The sequence below is a fragment of the Bos grunniens genome, chromosome 19 (genome assembly GCF_055505025.1).
Source record: "Bos grunniens cultivar Pamir isolate PY7600 chromosome 19, Bosgru_T2T1.0, whole genome shotgun sequence".
NCBI lineage: Eukaryota > Metazoa > Chordata > Mammalia > Artiodactyla > Bovidae > Bos > Bos grunniens.
Genome location: NC_141183.1, coordinates 43,428,476 through 43,449,109, shown reverse-complemented (window position 1 = coordinate 43,449,109; position 20,634 = coordinate 43,428,476). Strand labels below are relative to the sequence as shown.

At 44.8% G+C, this 20,634-nt stretch overlaps 2 protein-coding genes and 1 long non-coding RNA gene across 25 annotated transcripts in view; 1 reads left to right on the top strand and 2 right to left on the bottom strand.

The window, feature by feature from the left end:
- The window catches only part of SPAG5 (sperm associated antigen 5), a 19,060-nt gene extending 10,551 nt beyond the window's left edge, over nt 1–8,509 (bottom strand). Inside the window, exons 1-4 of the mRNA XM_086360045.1 lie at nt 8,267–8,509; nt 7,899–8,018; nt 3,321–4,411; nt 3,046–3,220 (exon numbers count right to left, since the gene is read on the bottom strand). Coding sequence (XP_086216171.1) covers nt 3,046–3,220; nt 3,321–4,411; nt 7,899–8,018; nt 8,267–8,509 — 1,629 coding nt within the window. The remainder of the gene's footprint in view (nt 1–3,045; nt 3,221–3,320; nt 4,412–7,898; nt 8,019–8,266) is intronic.
- On the top strand, nt 8,350–20,634 carry LOC147352453 (uncharacterized). 2 transcript variants are annotated; one of them, XR_015148175.1, is made up of 3 exons: nt 8,350–8,813; nt 9,148–9,263; nt 19,649–20,634. It is a non-coding gene; the product is annotated as an uncharacterized LOC147352453 (long non-coding RNA). The 2 variants fall into 2 exon arrangements; XR_015148174.1 differs by lacking the exon at nt 19,649–20,634 and adding an exon at nt 9,757–9,945.
- The window catches only part of LOC147352452 (bridge-like lipid transfer protein family member 2), a 33,579-nt gene continuing 22,893 nt past the window's right edge, over nt 9,949–20,634 (bottom strand). For 7 of the 22 annotated variants that reach the window (XM_086360033.1, XM_086360031.1, XM_086360025.1 and 4 more), the window contains exons 30-48: nt 20,065–20,220; nt 19,856–19,977; nt 19,108–19,288; nt 18,392–18,478; nt 18,090–18,200; nt 17,820–17,955; nt 17,586–17,716; nt 17,303–17,404; nt 16,884–17,018; nt 14,366–14,791; nt 14,174–14,242; nt 13,762–13,831; nt 13,422–13,526; nt 13,216–13,256; nt 12,937–12,964; nt 12,738–12,827; nt 12,563–12,651; nt 12,331–12,441; nt 9,949–11,892 (exon numbers count right to left, since the gene is read on the bottom strand). In XM_086360033.1, coding sequence (XP_086216159.1) covers nt 11,668–11,892; nt 12,331–12,441; nt 12,563–12,651; nt 12,738–12,827; nt 12,937–12,964; nt 13,216–13,256; nt 13,422–13,526; nt 13,762–13,831; nt 14,174–14,242; nt 14,366–14,791; nt 16,884–17,018; nt 17,303–17,404; nt 17,586–17,716; nt 17,820–17,955; nt 18,090–18,200; nt 18,392–18,478; nt 19,108–19,288; nt 19,856–19,977; nt 20,065–20,220 — 2,415 coding nt within the window. In that variant the 3' untranslated portion in view covers nt 9,949–11,667. The other 15 variants (XR_015148169.1, XR_015148172.1, XR_015148171.1 and 12 more) reach the window with 12 other exon arrangements.

The window sequence follows — 20,634 nt, the reverse complement described above, 5'->3', positions numbered from 1 at the left end:
GCAGTTTAAACTGCCCTTAGAAAGGCTGAACCCATTTAAAGGCATAATGTTCAAACAAGAGGATAAAAAATGTTTAATAATAACGTTAAATATAACTTTTAAGACATTAAAAAAAAGGTTCAACCAATTCATGCCTTACTGATGATGGGGCAATATTTACCACCACTATCTATTTTATTCTTTGCTATTTCGTCAGAAGAAAATAGCATTTCATGTGCAATTTGCATTTATCTGATCATCAAAAATGGTAACCTTCTCAAATATTTACCATTTTAATTTTCTTAGTCTCTAAGGTCTGTTCACTATCTTAGAGCAGATGAAAATTGTGGTGTGCTATGTGAAGTAGATAACTGTGATCTCAAAGGCAGCAGAGCCATAGAAAAACTTCAAAGTTCCAAGAGAAAAGTGGGAAGCCTTCATTACCACTGCAAGACATACATCGCCTAGGGAAAAGCCTAGTGCTGGAGCAGCAGTGCTGAGTCACGACGCTGCAGCAGTCTGGATGTAAGGAGGCAGATCTCCTGGCATCCATCACTCCCGGCCCCAGCAAAGCAGGCCTCCCTCCTACTGTGTTTTACAGTAAGGACATGGAGTCCCTCACTGAGCCCTGGAACAGGGCATGCATACTGCTTAGGGCTGGGCAGTCAGGCCAGTGATGAGATTTGCGTCAATGAGGCAGCCAAGCGCAAAGACATGAAACTGTTGTGGGGAATGGCTGAAGGTACTGTCATTTCCTCTCTTTGGTTCTGCTTCAGTGGTATCTCAAAGGATTTGGCAAGGTACAGATGGTCAGCTTGGGGTCGGGGAGAACAAGGTCAAGGACCAGAGGAAAGGATACAAAAATAAGAAAACACAGGAGAGAAATTGAGCAGCTGGAAGAATGATGAGCCGTGGTTTCCAGGATTTTGGCAAAAGGTAAAGTCATTATTTGAGGATATTTTCAACCCAGAGAAGACTTTTGTTTGTTTGTTTTTTGCCCAGCTGAGTGGCTCGTGGGATCTCAGTTCTCCAACCAGGGATTGAACCCCGGCCTTCGGCAGTGAGAGCATAGAGTCCTAACTGCTGGACTGCCAGGGAATTTCTGAGACCATCTCTTCTTAGCAGCAGCCCCTATTATCTCAACAGCCATAACACGGAGGGTCTCAGTTTCTTCCCTGACACATTCCCCTACATCCTCAACCTATGCTGTCACAGCAAGAATCCTCTAGGACAATGGTCTTTAACTGTCATCCTCTGATATCTCCTACAATAATTTTGAAAGATGGAGTAGTCTGATGTTTAAATTGTTCAAAGGCTGTAATTTCCACCATCTTATAAATGTTGACAGTTTGAAATAAAACTGTTACATCACCCCCAAATATACCCAATGGTATAAATATTACAAATACCATGATTTATTATCTGTTTGATATTTTAAAAAAATATACACACAACCACTTTAACAGTCAGAAATTTTATATCATCCTTTTTTCTCCTTAAACCTCAGTTTTTACTCCTCTCAGAATTTTATCCTAATGTAATATATTTTTACACTTTAAATCAAGATCTCTGCAACAACAACAAAAGTTCACCTAAATTGAGATAAATTTAAAACATTTTCTAATTGCTCTGACCATAAGACTTTACGTGAAAAAACTCTTGGATGGACAAATATTTTCATCAGTTGTCTATGAATCACTATTATAATTAAAATCATACACATACCTAGTAAAATTTTACTGGAGATCATTCATTGATACTAATGAAATGGATAAACCAGTCCTCTCCTTACCAGTTCATGTGTCTGTGGATTATTATAATTCCTACAGTAAGACAGTTCAACAACGATTCCATGTTTGATGAAAGTGAAAGAGGAGAGTGAAAAAGTTGCCTTAAACCTCAACATTAAGAAAACTAAGATCATGGCATCCGGTCCCATCACTTCACGGCAAACAGATGGGCAAACAATGGAAACAGTGACAGACTTTATTTTTTAGGGTTCCAAAATCACTGCACATGGTGACTACAGCCATGAAATTAAAAGATGTTACTTCTCGGAAGTAAAGTTATGACCAACCTAGACAGCATATTGAAAAGCAGAGACATTACTTTGCCAACAAAGGTCCGTCTAGTCAAGGCTATAGTTTTTCCAGTAGTCATATATGGATGTGAGAGTTGGACTATAAAGAAAGCTGAGCACAGAAGAATTGATGCTTATGAACTGTGGTGCTGGAGAAGACTCTTCAGAGTCCCTTGGGCTGCAAGGAGATCCAACCAGTCCAACCTAAAGGAGATCAGTCCTGGGTGTTCATTGGAAGGACTGATGTTGAAGCTGAAACTCCAATACTTTGGCCACCCGATGCAAAGAGTTGACTCATTTGAAAAGACCCGATGCTGGGAAAGATTGAAGGTAGGGGGAGAAGGGGACGGGATGAGATGGTTGGAAGGCATTACCAACTCAATGGACATGAGTGTGGGTAAACTCCGGGAATTGGTGATGGACAGGGAGGCCTGGCATGCTGCAGTCCATGGGGTCACAAAGAGAAGGACACAGCTGAGCGACTGAACTGAACTGAACTGATGCCTATTTTCCATTCTTACAGGTACAAGATTCATGTGAGGGAATTCCCTGGCTTTCCAGTGGTTATGACTCCAGGCTCCCAGTGCAGGGGGTATGGGTTCAAACCCTGGTCAGGGGAATAAGATTCTTCATGTTGCATGGCATGGCCAAAAAAAAAAAAAAATCTGGCAACAGTGCATTTGGAAGATGAAGATCTAGAAAACAATTCCTTTAAAACGTCCCTTGCTGTTGATGTATGGCAGAAACCAAAGCAATATTGTAAAGCAATTAATATAGATGATTAAAAAATTTTTTTTTCAATTAAATTAAAACAAAACAAAACAAAACACCTTCCTTGCTTATATTCCCTGGAAAATCTTGATGCATCCCAGGGGTATAGTGTGTACCCACAGCTCTAAGGGATCTTCCAGACCCTCAGCTTTCATACTCACTTTAAGGAAGAGGGCCCATTGAGATCCTCCACGCTTCAGGAGGAACTATCTTACCTCGTTGGGAAGGGTGTCAGTCTGTGTGCTGCTGTCCCGGACTTCGGGGTGAGGGCCGCTCTGCTGACTCTTCCAGTCCCGCAGCTGGCGGGAGAGAACCTCCAGGATGACAAGAGAATTCAGCAGGTTATCTTCCAGGTCATGCCGAGACAAGGCAGTCAGATCTGGAGAACGGCTGTGGTAGGAAAAGAACATGGGAAGAAGAGAGGGAGAGGGATGGGAGTGATGGATCCAGGCAAATGAAGCCCCGGAGCACAAAGACACAGGACACTTACCCCCACAGGAGGTGCTCTGTCTCAGAGGCACTGTCCTTGGTGCCCACCAGGCCTGTCTGGGATGTGTTTGTACTCCTTTCCTGTTGTGCTGGGGGAGTAAACCAAGTCCCCACCGAGCAAGCAGAGAAAGGGGTAGTGCCGATTGCAGCATTCTGAAATGCAGAGGGAAGGGATAAGCTCTGGCGGAGATTTTCTAGCATGACTGAGGTATTGACACCTTTTTCCAGCCAGGCCAGGGGTGACATCCAAGGCCCTACATCAGAGCCAGGAATGCCACTGGCATCTTTTCCTGCTGGCCCAGGAACCACCTGTGATTCCATTTCTCCAGGATTTGGGCTTGGGCATGTGGATGGAATATCGTCTGTATTTGACACAAGTGCTTGATGTCCCAATTCAGCCTCCTCAGGGAGTGTGGGAAAGCTCATTTTCCTCTCCTCTATAGCTCTGTGCTCTAAAATATCCCCTTCTGGGTCCACATGACTGACAGGGCAATCTGCCGCTAAGGCAGTTGAAGGGGAAAGCCAGAGCAGGGAGGAAGGCAACAAGGCATTACTTTCCGAAGGAACTAAGTCCTCAGGCTCAGCCTCAGTGCTCCTGTCCTTCAGGCTTTCCTTGGAGCAATGTAACTGCTGCTCAGAACAGGGATTTGGTGGGGACTCCAAGAGCTGGGATGGAGGATCCTGAAATGCAGGTATCTCAGGCATACCAGGAACAGTTTCTGAAAAGCTGTCTTCCATACAGAAGTCTACCCCCTTTCTCAGCAGATCTCCTAGCCTCAGAGGCTCATCTAGAGAGAAGTTGTTTCCCTCTGCCATCGAATCTAGACGGTCCGCAAGTGTAATGTCTTGCTGCTGCCTCCCTGGAGAAGGTACAAGGACCATGGTTTTAACCACATTGTTGTCCCGTGGGTCTACTCCTTTCTCACAGGTTTTGGGAGTAGAGTTGGTTTGGGGAATCAGATTTAGGGGCTGCTCATCTGATTCTTGTTGATAAGCTTCTAGCCACTTTGAGGGATGGCCGAACTGTTCTGAAGGGGAGTCTGTCTTCTTAGCATTGACAAAATCTGGCAGAGATGAGTTGTTGCTGCCTTCCTGCCAAAGAAAACAAAAGCAGTTGACTAAGACAGTCAATTCTAGTTCACAATATACAATTATGGGCTCAGGATATTGTCTGAACTCAGAAAAGGAAGAGTTCTTATTACCTTTGCCTAGGTAAGAACTTGGCTAAGCCTTGCTGCTTACTAAAGAGACCCAGTAGAAAAGTTGGGAAGACGTTCTGGGTCCTTCCAAGTGAACCAGGTTATAGTATAAACAAGGCTAAGATATTCTGTCCATGTCATATGGAAATGGTAGCTTGAAAATGACCCTCCTCTTCTCCAATCCTAACTCCAACCTAATTCTAGGGTAGGAGGAATCCCTGGCTCAAGTTCTAGAGTTGGTGTAAGATTTTCTTCTTTTTGGAACAGATGAGAAATTCGGGACTAGAGTTAGAGAGCCCTTGGCCCACAGAGATCCATGTATTCTTGGGAGAAAAGGCAACATTAACCTATGCTAGTGACCTAGTCTCCCTGGTTGCAAGCGCTGAGGTTTTCCTGAACACATGAGTTGAAGCCATTCAACTCTTGGGATCTGAAGAGCTCTAGCCTTTGTAGTAGGGGAGAATGAATGGCCGAAAGACTTCTTCCTGGTGCACTGATAAGGGACTGCTGCTGCTAAGCCGCTTCAGTCGTGTCCAACTCTGTGCAACCCCATAGACAGCAGCCCACCAGGCTCCCCCGTCCCTGGGATTCTCCAGGCAAGAACACTGGAGTGGGTTGCCATTTCCTTTTCCAATGCATGAAAGTGGAAAGTGAAAGTGAAGTCGCTCAGTCGTGTCCGACCCTCAGTGACCCCACGGACTGCAGCCTTCCAGGCTCCTCCGTCCATGGGATTTTCCAGGCAAGAGTACTGGAGGGGGGTGCCATTGCCTTCTCCAGATGACAACCTCTCAATTGGCGGTTCACAGGAATAGAGACCATTGAACTTTATACCACTTGCAGGACTGCTGGTTTTGAGATTCAATGAACAACAATAGGAAAATATGAATATACTTATGTGGATCTAGTAGCCAGAAAAAGGACAAATTCTGAGATAGTTAAGAAAGGTAGACCCTACACAGCTGATGGAAGAAAGAGATGACAATTTGCACCCCAAAAAATTTATGAATATATAAGAAAATCTGAGTACAACTCACACACACAAAGACTTCCTGGAAATAATAAATGTTACCTGTATTTATTTATATTTAAATTATTTTTTTGTTTTGTTTTGGCTGCATGGCATGTGAGATATTAGTTTCCTTACCAAGGATCAAACTCGTACCCCCTGCAGTGGAAGCGCAGCGTCCTAACCACTGGATCGCCAGGGAATTCCCATGGAAATAATAAATATTACTTTTAAAGAAAAAACTTCAGTAATATGAATTGAAAGAGGATGATCAGGGTTAAGAAAGGAATTGCTGGCCAGAACAATCAAGTGGAAGAAAACCTTTAAAGATACAAAGAAGTGTAAATCTGAGGGAAAAGCTAAGAGAATTGGAAGATAAATCTAGTAAACCTAACATGTGAATAAAAGAATCTCCAGGAGAAAAGAGAACACCCATAGGTCTGGCACTGATTAAGAAGTATTAGAAGAAAATTTCTCTAAGGTAAAGAAAGATTTGAGTTTGCATATTAAAATAGCTCACCAAGCTCTAAGCAGGATTGATCAAGGAAATGAAAAAATTTCTAAACTACCAGAACAACAAGATATTTTAGAAGCTTTAGATATAGAGACTAATTATTTATTTAAAAAAAAAAAAGAAAGAGTCAGACTTATATGAAATTTCTAATTTACATCAGTGGATGAAACGTAAGATTGACCTAAAAAGGGCTTCTGATATTCTAGCAGTGTCCTTGGGTATTGGTTACAATGATGTGTGCTTTACACAAACTTGTTAGGCTCCATGTTTTATGCCCTTTCAAGTGTTTTATTGCAAATTTTTAAGTTTTTATTTCAAAGTGCTTAAGAAAAAGTAGAAAATAAAGGGATGGCAAAGAGATATCAGGCAAAAACAAAGCGAGCAGAGGCAGCAATATCAGTATCAGACAAGGTAGAATGTAAAGTTATAGCACTTCTGTGACAAGACAAAATTAAAGTTATATGATGAAAAAAAAAAAAAATCAGTCTGCATTACATAGCCCAAAAGCTAAATATACAAACCACTTTTAGAAATGTAAAAATGCACCTTAAAGCATTTGCTATGTTTATTAAGTTCCTATTTATTCCTTAAGGAGTAGACATTTGCAAATCATATATCAGAAAAGGGGTTAATATCCAGAATAGACAAAGGACTCCTACAACTCAACAACAAAAATAATCCAATTTAAAAATGGGTAAAGGACTTGAATAGATATTTCTCCAAAGAAAATATATGAATGACAACTAAGCATATGAAAGTGTGTTAGTCACTCAGTCGTGTCCTACTCTTTAAGACCCCATAGACTGGTAGCCTGCCAGGCTCCTCTGTCCATGGGATTCTCCAGGCAACAATACTGGAATGGGTTGCCATTTCCTTCTCCAAGCATATTAAGAGATGCTCAAAAACTTCCAGAAATGTCCAGGACCAGATCATTTCACAGGTTGAATTTTACCAATCCTTCAAAGAAAACATAATACCCATTTGTCTCAAGCTCCTCCAAAAAATTTAAAAGAACACTTCCTAACCCATTTTACAAGGCCAAAATTACACTGATACCAAATCTGAACAAGGATAACACAAAACTCAACAGATCTGGCAGACTGAAAAATGGGCAAGGACAGGGTAATTAACTATCTGCTTATGAAATAACAGAATGTGACATTCTTTGAATAGTAAATATGCTTTTTTTTTCATATGTTCACGGAACACTCACAAAAAATTCACCCTATACTTGGCTAAAAAGACAACAGATTACAGTCCGATCATAATGTAAGAAAATAAATTTAAAAGGTGACACAAAATGGTTTTTAAGCACTTGGAAATCAAGAATCCCTCCTAGATAGCCCCAGGATTAAAGATAAAAATCAAAAAACAGTTATAAACTAGCTAAAAAGCATGACAAAGGATGACTATAATATAATAAGAACACTTAGAAAACAATGAAAAAGAGATAACAACCCAATAGAAAAATAAGCAAATAATATAAATAAGCGTTTGACTACCTCTCGGAACGGATGGATATTGGCTCATTCTTGCAGCTGACTGACTTCTCCATAAGTGAGCCCTTATTAAGAGGAGACCACTAATCAAAGTGATAGTATTTCTGAGACGTTTGGTAAAGACTGAAAGGGGGAGGAGGTGATAAAAACTAACACCTAAATAGAGATGTGGGCTCTCAGTAGACTTCCTTTAACGACCCTAGGGCACCTCTCTGTTGGCCTGAATAGATGTAAATGGATGTCGTCTAGGCAGAAAACTTCATTATCGTTATTAATTACGTTCCAGCCCTGGCCCTCTGTTCCTCTGAGCTCTCGGCCTCGGCAAAGAGCCCAGTCGAGAGACTGGCCAGGCGAATCTCACCTGCAGCCCCAGTTTGCATGGTGATGGGGTCGGCGAGTGTGGGGGCCCTTTTCCAGAGTTGGTGGGGGCGTCGGGCTGCAAGGCAAGTTCTCGAAGAGGAGTTCTCATAGCTGCTTTTCCCTAAGAAAGAAGAGAGCATGAAAGTAAGCCTGGGCTCTGCCAACCGGCCCTAAGAAGCTCTCCTCCCTCAAGCTCCGGAGCAATAAACAAGAGTAGGCTCCAACCCCAATGCTCCGAACATCAGGACCGGAAAACTCCACACGCCCCACGCCTCAGGCTCGACTCTTGCTTTCCAAAACGCTCGGCACAGCCAGAGACCCCCGAAACCCCGGTCTAGGTCTCTCGCTCCATGAGGCCCTTCGGCTCACCGGCTGGGGCGAAGGCGACAGGCTAAGATTGAGTTTTTTCATCCGCCACATCTTCAACACAGAACACGGGATAAACACCTCCCACACGTAAGAGACGACGCCATGCCTACCCGCCGCCTTTATTTGAACCTGCTTCCCGCTTCCCGATTGGCTGCGAAGCCTCAGTGCGTCAGGCGGGCGCGTCCGCTCCGGACTGGGGCCCGGCGGGCAAGGGCGGGGCTTGGATTGGCCCCTCCCGGCCATGCCCACCGTGGGCGCGCGCGCGCGCGCGTGTGCCCTGCGATCTGATCCCCAGCGTCAACCCTCGATGCGGGCGGTGGGAGAGGGGCGCTCAACGCCCAAGGCCAGTCTTTCGGCCTCACCTCCGAGAGCGTAATGGGTAGCTGGACGGTCGAGGAATCCATCCCTCTAGTTTCGAGAAGGCCACTCTCACTCTCAGTCAAAAAAGTTGTCCCCGTGGCCTGGCCTTAGAAGTCTCTCGCTCAGGTTTCCCACAGTTACTTTAGCCGTGACCAGCAGGAGCCGGCCGAGGGGTCTAGAAGGGAAGGTAAGTGGAGTGGTTTTGTTTTTTCACTTAGGTTGCTTGGTCCGCGAACAGGTCTTGCGTCCGTGATGGCCTCAAACAGCCTGCGCTGTCATTTAACCTCTCCAGAATTTCTGGTGTTTTCTTAGGACTTACCTCAGAGCCCGCAACAAGTTTACTTAAACAGTCATAGCTCACAAGTATCTGGACATTTATTAAGGCACCTGGCACTCTTCCAGATGCCTTTTATATCTCCTTTAATCCTTAAAAGAACTATGAAATAGGTGCTGTAAATATTCCCGTTTTACAGACATAGGAACTGAGTCACACGTAATGTCTTTTGTTCAATGCCCCTCAGGTAGTGGCAGGGTACAGACTGCCACCCACACTACCAACTATATTCTATTGTCTCTTGAGACCCGTGTGTGAAACTAGCTACTGGAAGTGGGATTGATTTTGGAAAACAGCCTAAAGGTAAGTATTTGGAGTTATAGTTTATTATGAAGTATGTTCGTTTCAACACTCACAGGCACCTTATTGACACTCTGAAGTCATAATGAATTTGGAAAAGGCAATAACCCAAGGAGGAAAAATCATAATGTTACAAACTTCAGGGCTCTCAGGGGATGGGCTCTTCTGTATTATCCAGTAGTAGAGCCACTAGCCATGTGGCTACTGAGCACTTCATGTGGCTACTGAGCACTTCATGTGGCTACTGAGCACTTCAAATGTGGCGAGTCCAAACTGAGACTGTAGGAGTAAAACACAAACTGGATTTTGAGGACTTTGTATGAAAAAAAAGAGAAGAAAACCTTATTTTAAGGTGTTGATTACATGTTGTGAAAGTCGCTCAGTTGTGTCTGACTCTCTGCGACCCTCATGGACTATACAGTCCATGGAATTCCCCAGGCCTTCTCCAGGGGATCTTCCCAATCCAGGGATCGAACCCAGGCCTTCTGCATTGCAGGCGGATTCTTTACCAGCTGAGCCACAAGGGAAGCCCAAGAATACTGGAGTGGGTAGCCTATCCCTTCCCCAGCGGATCTTCCCAACCCAGGAATTGAACTGGGAGGACAGCAGGCGGATTCTTTACCAACTGAGCTATGTTGAGATATTTTTAGATATATTGGGTTAAATAAAATGCAGTACCACAGACCGATGGCTTAAACAACAGAAATTTATTTTTTCACAATACTGGAGCCTAGAAGTGGGATCAAGGTGTCAGCAGGGTTGGCTTCTTCTGAGGCCTCTTACTGAGATATTTGTTGGTGGATCAAGTCACCAGGTCTCCTAAATTCCAGTCTAATACTCTTTACTATTTTAGAAGCCATTAGTTTCTATTTCTAGTATTGTTTTTTTATCCAATGTGAAGTTCTGGTCATGACAACTTTAGAAATATGTAATAAAGCTTAAAAAGTCTCTAAAGAGAAACAAATGAGATAGTCAAAAGGCTTAAGGATACATTATTTATTTATATCTCAACCTAATTCTAAAAGAAGATGGAGATAATCTACTAAGATTTTTAAAAAAGGATTAAAACAGAAAAATGAAAATAAGAAAAGTAAAGGCAGAAAAGGAGGATGGAACCAAGAACATGGCTAGCATACAAAACATAACATGAGGTCCTGAACACTTGCTGGAAGTAGACCACAGACTGGGCCCTCAGGGGTCTAGCATCATATGAAAAGAAAAATAGACTCAGTTGAATATAAATTGGCTTTAAGGTAAAAACCAACCAGCAATTGAGGAAAAGCACAATTGGGTTCAGAGAAAATTTTCTCACATACATCCTTATATAGAACATTATGATCTATAAACACCCTTTACAGTATCCACAGCAATTAAATTTCATAGGGATCTTCATATGGATTGTCAAAGTATAATTCAGATAAAGCAGTTCTGCAGAGGTCAATAAAATGCCAGCTATGTACAGGGAAAATCTGGCTTAAACCAGGGACAAAATTAATAAACAGTACTCAGAGTACTTCCCAGACTCTCTTCAGATATGACTGAAGAATAATGAAAGTAAAGCTTTTAGGAAGTTAAAGAAAAATGAAAAGAAGTCATGAAGGCCAGAAATGTATTCAAATTTAAGGTTCAGATGATTTTCCTATAGGAAAAGTTTCTTGAGTTACATCTCTTATCTTAAATCTCAAAGTTGATGTCATGCCTCTTAATCCATTGGTTTGCCCATCACAAACTAAACCCTTGGCCATCTAGGGAAGAGATCAATTTAAGAATACTTATGTCTTTCAAAGAGGTTTTGTTTTGGAAAAAATGTGGATAGTTATTCCAGTTACACCTAAAGAAGACATGTAACCCACCCATGTTTCATTTCTTATTCTCTTCCTCACAGTATGCTATTAGATTAACTTTTTAAATTTTTAAAAATTAGACTGACTTTGGGCCCTAAATCATGTTTTACCTGCATATTTAGGGGTTGAAATAAATGCTAGCTTTTGAGATCTCTGAAAAACATTCATACTGCTTCTGACAAGCCTTTTAAACACATAAATAGCACCTTGGGAACCCATGAAATGTTATTGCTCATGAAAGGAAACATGGCACAGAAACAAGAAGGAAAAGTGGAATAAACTTCTGGCTAAAAACTGCAGGGTATAAGCACTGGTGAACTGAAATAAAGGTAAAGGTCCACACTCTGATCTGAGATTGAGAGAGAGGTTGTAAGATGAGGCAAGGACTAGGGCATCGTGGCTGCCAACAGCAGAACACCCAGTCTGAACTCTGGTTCAGCACCTAGAGGAACAGAATAAGAGGCTACAAAGTGAAAACAAACTGATCATCAGGTGGTCACAGTGGGCTGGCAGTGGAGGAAGTCCTCAGGTTCCCGGATGGGCCCCAACTCCAGTAGAGGAGCTCAAGCCAGCCTCGGGTGGACCAGGAAGGACTCCAGATTACAGTCAAAGTCCTTGAAGAACATGGACTCCGATGATGGACTAGACTGGGTAGCTTGTGTCTCCAAGACAAAGTTCACTGGATGCTTCTGTAGGAGCTCTGGGTCAAAGGCCACACCCCGGAAGAAAGGGTGGACCTGGAAGTGATGCAAATAACGTAGACGGTGAAGGGGATTTTGGTGTAAGAGCTGAAGGAAAACAGAGCATGAAGGATGAGAGACTGGGATATGAAAGGGACGGAACAGAGAAGCTGGAAAAGGAGAAAGAAGTTCATGGATCTGTGAAGGGCAGGGAGAGGAACCCAAAAGAACAGAGATATGTAAAAGTGGGAGAAATAGGCTAATTTTGGGGCAGCAGTAGGAATAAAGGAGCTGTATTGGTAAGAGAGCAGCACTCTCTCAGATGTGACCTGCTATGGATAGGGACGAGCTTTGGAGGATCAGCAACTCAGGTATAAAGTCTGAAGTGCTAGTTAGAAGGCAACTAGTGAGGGAGTACTTGATCAAGTTGGAACAGCCCCCATACCTGCCCACCACCAATAACTAATCAGAGGAATGAGGACATATCACTTCAGTGATAGGGAAAGAAGTGAAAGGTTTTTGTAGTGAAGTCGTGCTCGCCCTTACCTCGTGGAGCAGGAGTGAGAGCCCCTGGTTAAGAGAAGATGGGATCTCAGAGTCATAGTGGGTCACACTTGCCAACATGGCCACATGATCTCTCTCTGCTGGCACCGGGAACTGAGTTAAGGGGTGGGAAGATGTCACTGCTTAGTAAGAATAAGGGAAGATTTCTTAACATCTTCTTTCTTCCCACCAGAAAGCAACTCCTCTCTGCCCAATGTCACTACCATTCTCTCACCTTTCCAGTTGACAGAGAGAAAAGCAAGACACCCAGGGACCACCAGTCAGCAGCATGGTTGTAAGGCCCTCCACTCAGGACCTCGGGCGCTACAGATTTGAAAGATACTTGTCACTGAATCTGTTAGCATTCCTCCTGCCTACTGCTTACCCATCAGCTTTAGCTTCTCCCTCACCCATGTACTGAAGAGTGCCACAGATAGTATAGGCGCGGGCTCCTTGGGGCAGGTGGCGGGACAAACCAAAGTCTGTCAGTTTCAAATGGCCTGTGAAAAACAAGGCATCAGCACCATTCTGTTCCAACCCTCATCAGTCATGACTTATTTCCAAACTGTGGTGCCTCTTATTCTGGGACTAGAAAAAGAAATGACTTACCTCGTTCATCCAGAAGGATATTCTCCATCTGAAAAACCACAGGTGAGAAGTTATTATTCATTCTCTTCCTTTCACCCCTTTTTCATCATGTGTATTCTCAGCTGAAGAAGATGCCCTTGCTCAGCAGCCAGGTCTATACTTGGAGGGCCCTTGCCCAAATCCTTAACACCCACTAGGGTCCCAAGGTCAACTGTTCTCAGCAGCTCCTCCCACCTTCTTGGACCTATTGGAACATCTTACTGAAGTCCCTCCTCAGACAAAAACAAAACATTTAGTTACCTTCACATCTCGATGGATGATGCCCAAGTCATGGAGATAGCCTGTGGACGACAGCAAGCATGAGGGTTACTGAAGCTCTTTGTCCTTTCCAATCTCCCTGATAGCTCCCACCCCGTTTCTATCCCTGTGGACTTCAATTCTCTCCTGCCTCCTCCCTCCCTCCTTAATTCCTTCCTCATTTCCATTACCACTCCTGTTTCACTTACACAGCACCAGGATCAGCTCAGCAGCAAAGAGGCGGATGGAAGCCTCAGTCAAGCGGCCAACAGCAGACCACAGGGAGTAAAGATCTGTGCTGCAGTAGCTGCACACTGCAAAGCAGCAGAAGTCTGGGCAATATTTGGGGCCTCCTGTGCCTGGGCGCAAGGCATTGCATGCCTCCTGCCCAAACCGATGCCACCTGCTGTCCCCTCTCCCTTTGGGAGAGAGCAGTACTACAAGAAGGGGAACAGAGCAAAGGCAGAACAAGCCAAAGGGATGGGTAATCTCAGGTGGGGAGTACAGCAAAAGTACCCTTGGGAATGAGGAGAGAAGCCAGTTACTCACTAATGAAGAGGTGTCGTTTTCCCTGCCAGCTGTCCCCCATACTGTGTACAAAAGGATGGTTGATCTGTCGCTATGGACAAAGAAGACAGGAAGTGAGGAACACTGAGGATCAAGGCAGCCAGAAGTCAGGCTTTACCTAGTTGTGCAGAAAGGAAGCTGCTGCCCCACCTCTCAGTTCAGGCTGCCTGCCTGGTACCCCACTACTAAGGAACACAGTGGATGTGCTGGAGAGTCTTCCCTCAGGACCTAGAATCACTCTACTGATAGCTGCATTTCCTGAGGTCTTCTGGTTACAGCAGAGGGAGGGGTCAGAGTCAGGAAAAGCAGGCTAGTTGGACACAAGAGGTGCTTTCTCCACCTGTAGTTTGGTTCTTCCGAAGATCCTTTCCAGAGCTGTGTGCATACTGCATACCTGGATGCTGACCTCCTCTTTGCACTGCCTCAGGATGTCCCTCTGTAGGACCTTTGCCTTGGGTACCACCTATAAAAGGAGAGGAGTGATGCTAGAGGGCAACAGTGGTATTATACTGTTTATTCCTCCCAACCTCTCTGGAATCAAGGCTGAGGCAGGGACTAGAGAATGTGGGAGTGCCTTGGTCCCTACCTTCACTGCAAATACTGCTTTCTGGCCACAATCTAACACCTTGAGGACTGTTCCAAAGGAGCCTTTAGCCACAAGGCCTAAAATCTGTACAGAGAAGTGGAGAATAGGGCAGTTGAGACTCTGTTTCTTGATTTCTCCTTGAGACTGAGACCCTTTCCAGGGATTCCACTGACCTACCTTTAGCTGCTGATGCCCACTAAGGGGCCTAATAGGAAATTCCGGCAGAAAGAGGTTGATGAACTGAGGCACTGGCCACTCAGGCAGCGGCTTCTCTACTAGTAGTGGGGCTGGCTCCAGGGGCTCCCGGTGCAGGAACTGATGCCCCCGTAGTCCCCACAGTTCTTTCACACCTGACCTTGTGGTCCCCACACCTGACCAGAGGCTCTTCCAGCCTTGGACCCAGGGGCCCCGGATGTTGCCACCCTGCTGAGAACCAAAGGAGCCACTAAACCTTCTGCCCCTGAGGCATTACAGGTTCTGCCCATCTTTAGCAGGCACTCCCTCAAATCTCAACCCTAAAGACATAGATTTGACCCAGGCAAGACGGCCACTGCCCTTGCATCAAGCCAAAGTCTGGATTTCCTGGACACAATGAAAATCCTCTAGGAAAGGAGTATTTGGACATTTCCCCCATATGGCATCAGAAATTCAGCCTGCACCTCTCAGTATGGGGCTGGGATAGCTACTTTGATACTAAAGCCTCCCTGCCCCACCCCCACAGTGGACACCACCAGTCAATTGCCAGGCCTCAAGCCTATGCCTCTTTCACCTCCCCTAAAGAAGCTGCCAGAGGCCCCACACCCTACCTTATGAGAAGCAGCCATCTGGGCATGGTGCCCCTGCCGGCAGCTCACTGCTCCCATCCCCAGCTTCTGCCTCCTCTCTCCTTCTGCTAAATCTGCTGTCCCAGTTACATAAGCAATTCCTCCCCCCTGTGCTGTTACACACAAGCCCCGCCTCTTTTCCTTGCTGTTCAAGACTAGAGAGGCAAATGATGCAGTCAAACCTCACTCTTATCCCCAAATCCTATCGCCCTGGTGAAGAACAGCTTAGAGCCAGGACTAAATATGTCAGCATGGGACCCATGTCACATTAGAGCTGGGAAATATCTGTGATACAGCTTCAGGCAGGAGGGAAGAAGCCACCCTCAGAGTGGCAGCTAGGATTGGTGGTTTCTTGGATTGATGGAGAGAAAAGGATACAGGCTGAAAGCATACACTCAATATAATTAGAAAAAAAAAAAAAAAACAGCATCAAATTTAAAATATATTTTTTCTCTTTAAATCACTTTTTTTTTTTTTTAACCATTCTTCAGGGGATACCCCAGGGAGAGAGATCCATGGCCAGCCCTGTCTCCTACTGCCATTCTCCAAAGTGAGGTTGGCAGTTTGGGGAGGGGCTGATTCCCCCAGAACACTAATACCTCTTTCATACAGGGTGGTGGGATGAGGGACAGAAGATCAGCCCCTCCCCTCCGCTTTCTGGCACACAGGGAGAGCAGTTACACTTACAAATATATATATATATATATATATATATATATGTATTTTTTTATATATGCCTATTTATAAAAATTTATCACACTTGATCAGAACTGTCCCCCCCACCCTTTCAGTTGATCCCAAGGGAACCAGATTCTGGCCTTGGAGCCGTTCCCTGGGTCTTGCTCTCTTGATGCCTCTCTGGCCCTGGACCTGCTGATCAGTGTGAGGTAGAACTCAGCATTATCCATCGTGGTCTGCAAGGAACCAGCCAGCTGTTAAGGAGCAGGGCCTCTCTCCACAGCACCCTATGGGCTCCTGACCCCCACAAATCCTAAAGGATGAAGGGAAACACCTCCCACCCCACAAGTCCCTGGGGCCTGAGTCAGAGTCAGATCCTGTACTGCAGCCTCTCTTGGATTGCCGGATCACTTGCGCCTGCCAAAGATGGACTTCTTCCCAGGATTCTTGTTGCCCACACTTAAACCGATGAGGAGCCGGGCCTTCTCCTCCTCTTCCTGCTGTTGCATGTTGAGGTCTGATTTAGTTTCTAGTTTTCCCCGGACCTCAGACCCTGTTGCAGGCTTCAGCCTTAGCTTCTCTTTGATTACCTGATAGGTTAGAGAGGAGTAAAAGGGAAGGTGAATATTAATGGGACAGGCAGAGTAAGTTAACTGGAACAAGTCAATATTTATTTAACTTACATGGACACACAATGGGGGCAATTCAGATTATTAAACGATCTCTGCTCTCAAGAAGCTTACAGTGTATTAGAACCCATTCTAAACATGAACTTATGTCAGTCCTCACTTCCCTAAAAATCAACAGTAGTTAACATATATGAAACACTCAGTAGACATTCAATTTAACCATCTGAGCAAAGTCATGGAGAGGACAGGAGTAACAATCACTCCATTCACCTGCCCCCTTCCCATGGCTGCCTGCTAACACATACATGTTACAACAAAATGCCCCTGAGCAGAGGATCTGCTTGCCAGCCTCTGCTAACCAAACAGCCATGAACTCTGCCGGGATACCTGGGCAACCAGGGCTTTGCGGCTGTCCCTCTTGACAGCCATGGCAAAGTCTAGCCACGTCCATGTGTTGTTGTGGTACTCCAGACAGGGCAGCACCAGGTTAAGGTCACCCCAGTCCACACTGTTCTTCTCACCCTGCAACAGAAAGAGTGGGAGGGAAGAGAAGAGAAAAAAATATATCGGCTGCCATTTTTAGTCCAAGCCAGTACTTGAGTCCACACCTGGTATCTTTCTGCAGCAGCAACCTACAGATACTGATACTGACTTCTCCCTATCTCAGTCTGGTACTGATTCCTAAGAGAATCCAGAGGGAATAGCACATTACCCACAGACCACCTTCACTATCTCTGTTTTTAATCTCTGATCTTATCTGGTACCCTTCCCATACTGTTCTAAGGAAGTGCTGGGAAAGGGCAGACCTTGTAGCTGACGCACAGTGGAACCTGTGGGATCTTTATATAGATGAAGGAGTTGTTCATGGCAGCTCGCTCTTTCATCTTGTCAATATCATCGACAGGGTGCTAGGAAAGGAAAGAAGTATGTACCCCTCAAACCATCACAAGAAATTCAGGACCCCAAACATCTCCAACTCCTTTCATCCCTGGAGTAGACTCAAAAAGAAACAGAAGAAATCCCCAGCCGGGCCAAACAGAGTACCCCAGGACTCTCCCATTTTCCTATTATCAGGGGCCTGTCCGGTACCTCAGGTGCTTTGCGAAATGACCTTCTGACCCCAGAACTCCGATTCAAGCCCTGTGCCACACCCTTCCCAGGGCCCAGTGGTGCTGTATCATCTGTTGCAATCAGCTGCCGAGGCTTCACCACTGGTATTCCTACAAAAAAGCAAGTACACTAGCTGTTGTCCTCCTTCGGAAGCTTCAGCCATCTCTGGGGCTGTGACCCCAGTCCTCTGGAGCTCCCCATTAAAGTTCTCACCAGTAGTCACCAGTTTGGACTTATCTTCTTCATCACCAACCTCATCATCTTCCACACTTCGGCCAGGAAAGAAAAAACCCATTATTCTATGGAAGAACTGGTGTGTCAGCTGGATGGTGAGAGGCACCACATTTACCTAAAGAGGAAAAAGGCTGAAGAAGCAATTAAGCTCAGACATCATCCCTCAGTTTACCTACCCCTAATGTAACAATGCACAGATAGCTTTTCACTGCCTTTTGTTCCTGGGTCCCCAAAGGAGTGTTTACTAACCTCAAAGTGCTCCTTAACAGAAATACCCCCAACTGGGGGCCGGACTTTGCTAAAGAGGCGAAGGGCCAGTTGTCGTCCAGACTGGCAAGAACTCTGGGGCCGCAGGACTACCTGTAGGAGAGACAGTGATAAATCAATCCACAAATCCTCTGCAGACTGAGAGAAGCAGCAATGGTCTTGCTAATCTAGGCAAGTTTCCATCTCACATCACCACATTGTATCCCATAGCTGGGAAGTGTCATTGCAAATGCCCAGTGTTAGGAAGCCTGTAAATGGGCTAGGAATAGGGAACTAAGACTTACCTTATAGACAGCATTAGGGAGGAGATTGTTCATAGTGAACCAGCCCAACTCCAGAAGATGTTCTGCTGTGTCATCCGATTTATTCACCTATAAAGACAGATCCCAACCCCCCAACCCACTATAATAAGCCTTTCTCAGGAGCCTGCCAGAGGATTGCTACCTATATCATTTGTTTTCAAGTTCTACAAATGCTTTTGTTATGTCTTTCAATCTTAGACTCAAAACATCCTCTAATCCAGTATTTCTAATGGGCACTGATGGCCAGGGCACTAAGTGCCAACAATACTTTCCAGTCCCTATGACATTAAGAAATGGTCTCAACACGTTTCCAAATATCTCTAGGGGAGATGGAAGAATAATGAAGAACGTCCTGTCCTCCACGCCAAGGGTAACTGCAGGAAAGACGTATGCCAGTATAGAATTAATGATTCTATTCTAAGCTGGACTTGGGAGACTACTTTCCTCTGGCCATACAGAACAATTTTCTTCTTCAATGAGGGAAGCATTTGATCAAGCTCATCTGTATCTCTATTATTTACTATCACAAACAAATGTGCATGAGGGGTACTCTCTCTACTAATGTTTCCATCATTATTAATAACCACTCATACCACCATTAACAATCAAATAATAGTCTCTCTTTGTGAGTTAGACTCCTGAGAAAGGTCAATGCCTCTCAATACTGCTGTCTTTGTGTGACTGTATATACCCGATACCTTGCTGTAGAGGAACCGCTGCAGCTCCAGTTCAGCAATTCCTAGCTGTCCGTCTTCCTCGGTCAAGCGCCATCGTGCCTGAGCAAAGTAGAATTCAGTGCGGCGGACCACACTCACATCCTCTTGCTGCTTTCGCAGCTCCATCTTGTTGGCCTGCTGCAACTGGAAATCCTTAAAACACCTATAAAAGGATAGGAAAGTCAAAGCCAATACAGGCAACAGCATTTGGGTTAGAGGTGGAGTGGAGTGCCCTAGAATGATGCAGGAGGTAAACCCAGAGATGGACCTATTCTAGAACAACCATTCCCTAAATATTTTCATTGGATTCATTGTTTCTTACACGCTGCCACGTGAGGACAAATACCATCTTCAGTTCTACAGCTTCTTGAAGTAAGCTGTTCCTACTAATAACCCCTGCAATTATATCTGCAATCGTGTTCCCTACTGATCAACTTCAAAACATTTTATTTTTAGTTCAGTTGCACAGCATCATGGCCACAAAAATGATCTTTCTGAACTACTTGTTTTTCTTTTTCCTGAGGTACTCTAGTAAGGATCCTAAAAAAGGGCTCTCCTGTTCTCAACCTGTTGGCCAAGTCTAACAAGGCTCATTCAGGAAAAGGTGCCTGAATTTACTACATCAGCCTTCGATAACATACACTAGACCTAAAGACTATCAGAACGCAGGCAAAAGAAACTGACTCCATCTTGGGCACTGGAGAAGGGCATGGGGAGAATGCTGTGGCACCTGATTAGGATATTAAGCTCTTCACTTTCCAGCTGTAAGTTGGCCTTCTCCTGGTTTAGCTGCAACTGAAGCTTTAGGTTCAGGTCAAGCAGGTTCTCATTCTTGCTATCATCCTGCAAAGACTAGGGAGCCAGAACAGGAGAAACTGAGAAATTGCCCATGTCTTAGAAGACCTCCCTACCGTCAGATTCCCTACTCCAGGAGACTACCTTCATGATAGAATACATCTGCTTTTCCAGCTGCCGTATCTGTGCCACATGCTGCCGCACTGCCTCCTGCAAATGTAATATGCTGCTGCGCTGCTCCTCAGGATTGCTAGAGATCTCGAGCTGGAACCTGACCCGCTGCTTCTTCTCACTGTGCTCCTAAAGGAACAGAAAAGGAAATGAACAAGAGACAAGCCTTGCAGTAACATAAAATATAGAGAGGAACAAGAAATGACCTCTTCCGGAATGTTCACCTTCATCTGTCACCGTTAGTAGCAAGAATAAGGAGGAGGCCAAGACGAAAGATTTGGCAATGTGGATTTCACAATAAGCCAGTTCCACAGGGGAGGGACAGAGATGGAAGTGAGGAGCAGTCTGGTGTTTTTCGAGGTAAGTGACTAAAGAAAAAATTGACCAAGGAAAACAAGGGACACTCAGACCTTTCCTAGATAACTAAAATTTCAACTGCTGCTGCTAACTAAAAGAGGATAAATCATCCATCAGGCCCTTTTTCAGTCTGAAGCATGGCTTTTGTTACTGGAGCCCAAATAAAACCACAAGGTCTGGGGGTTC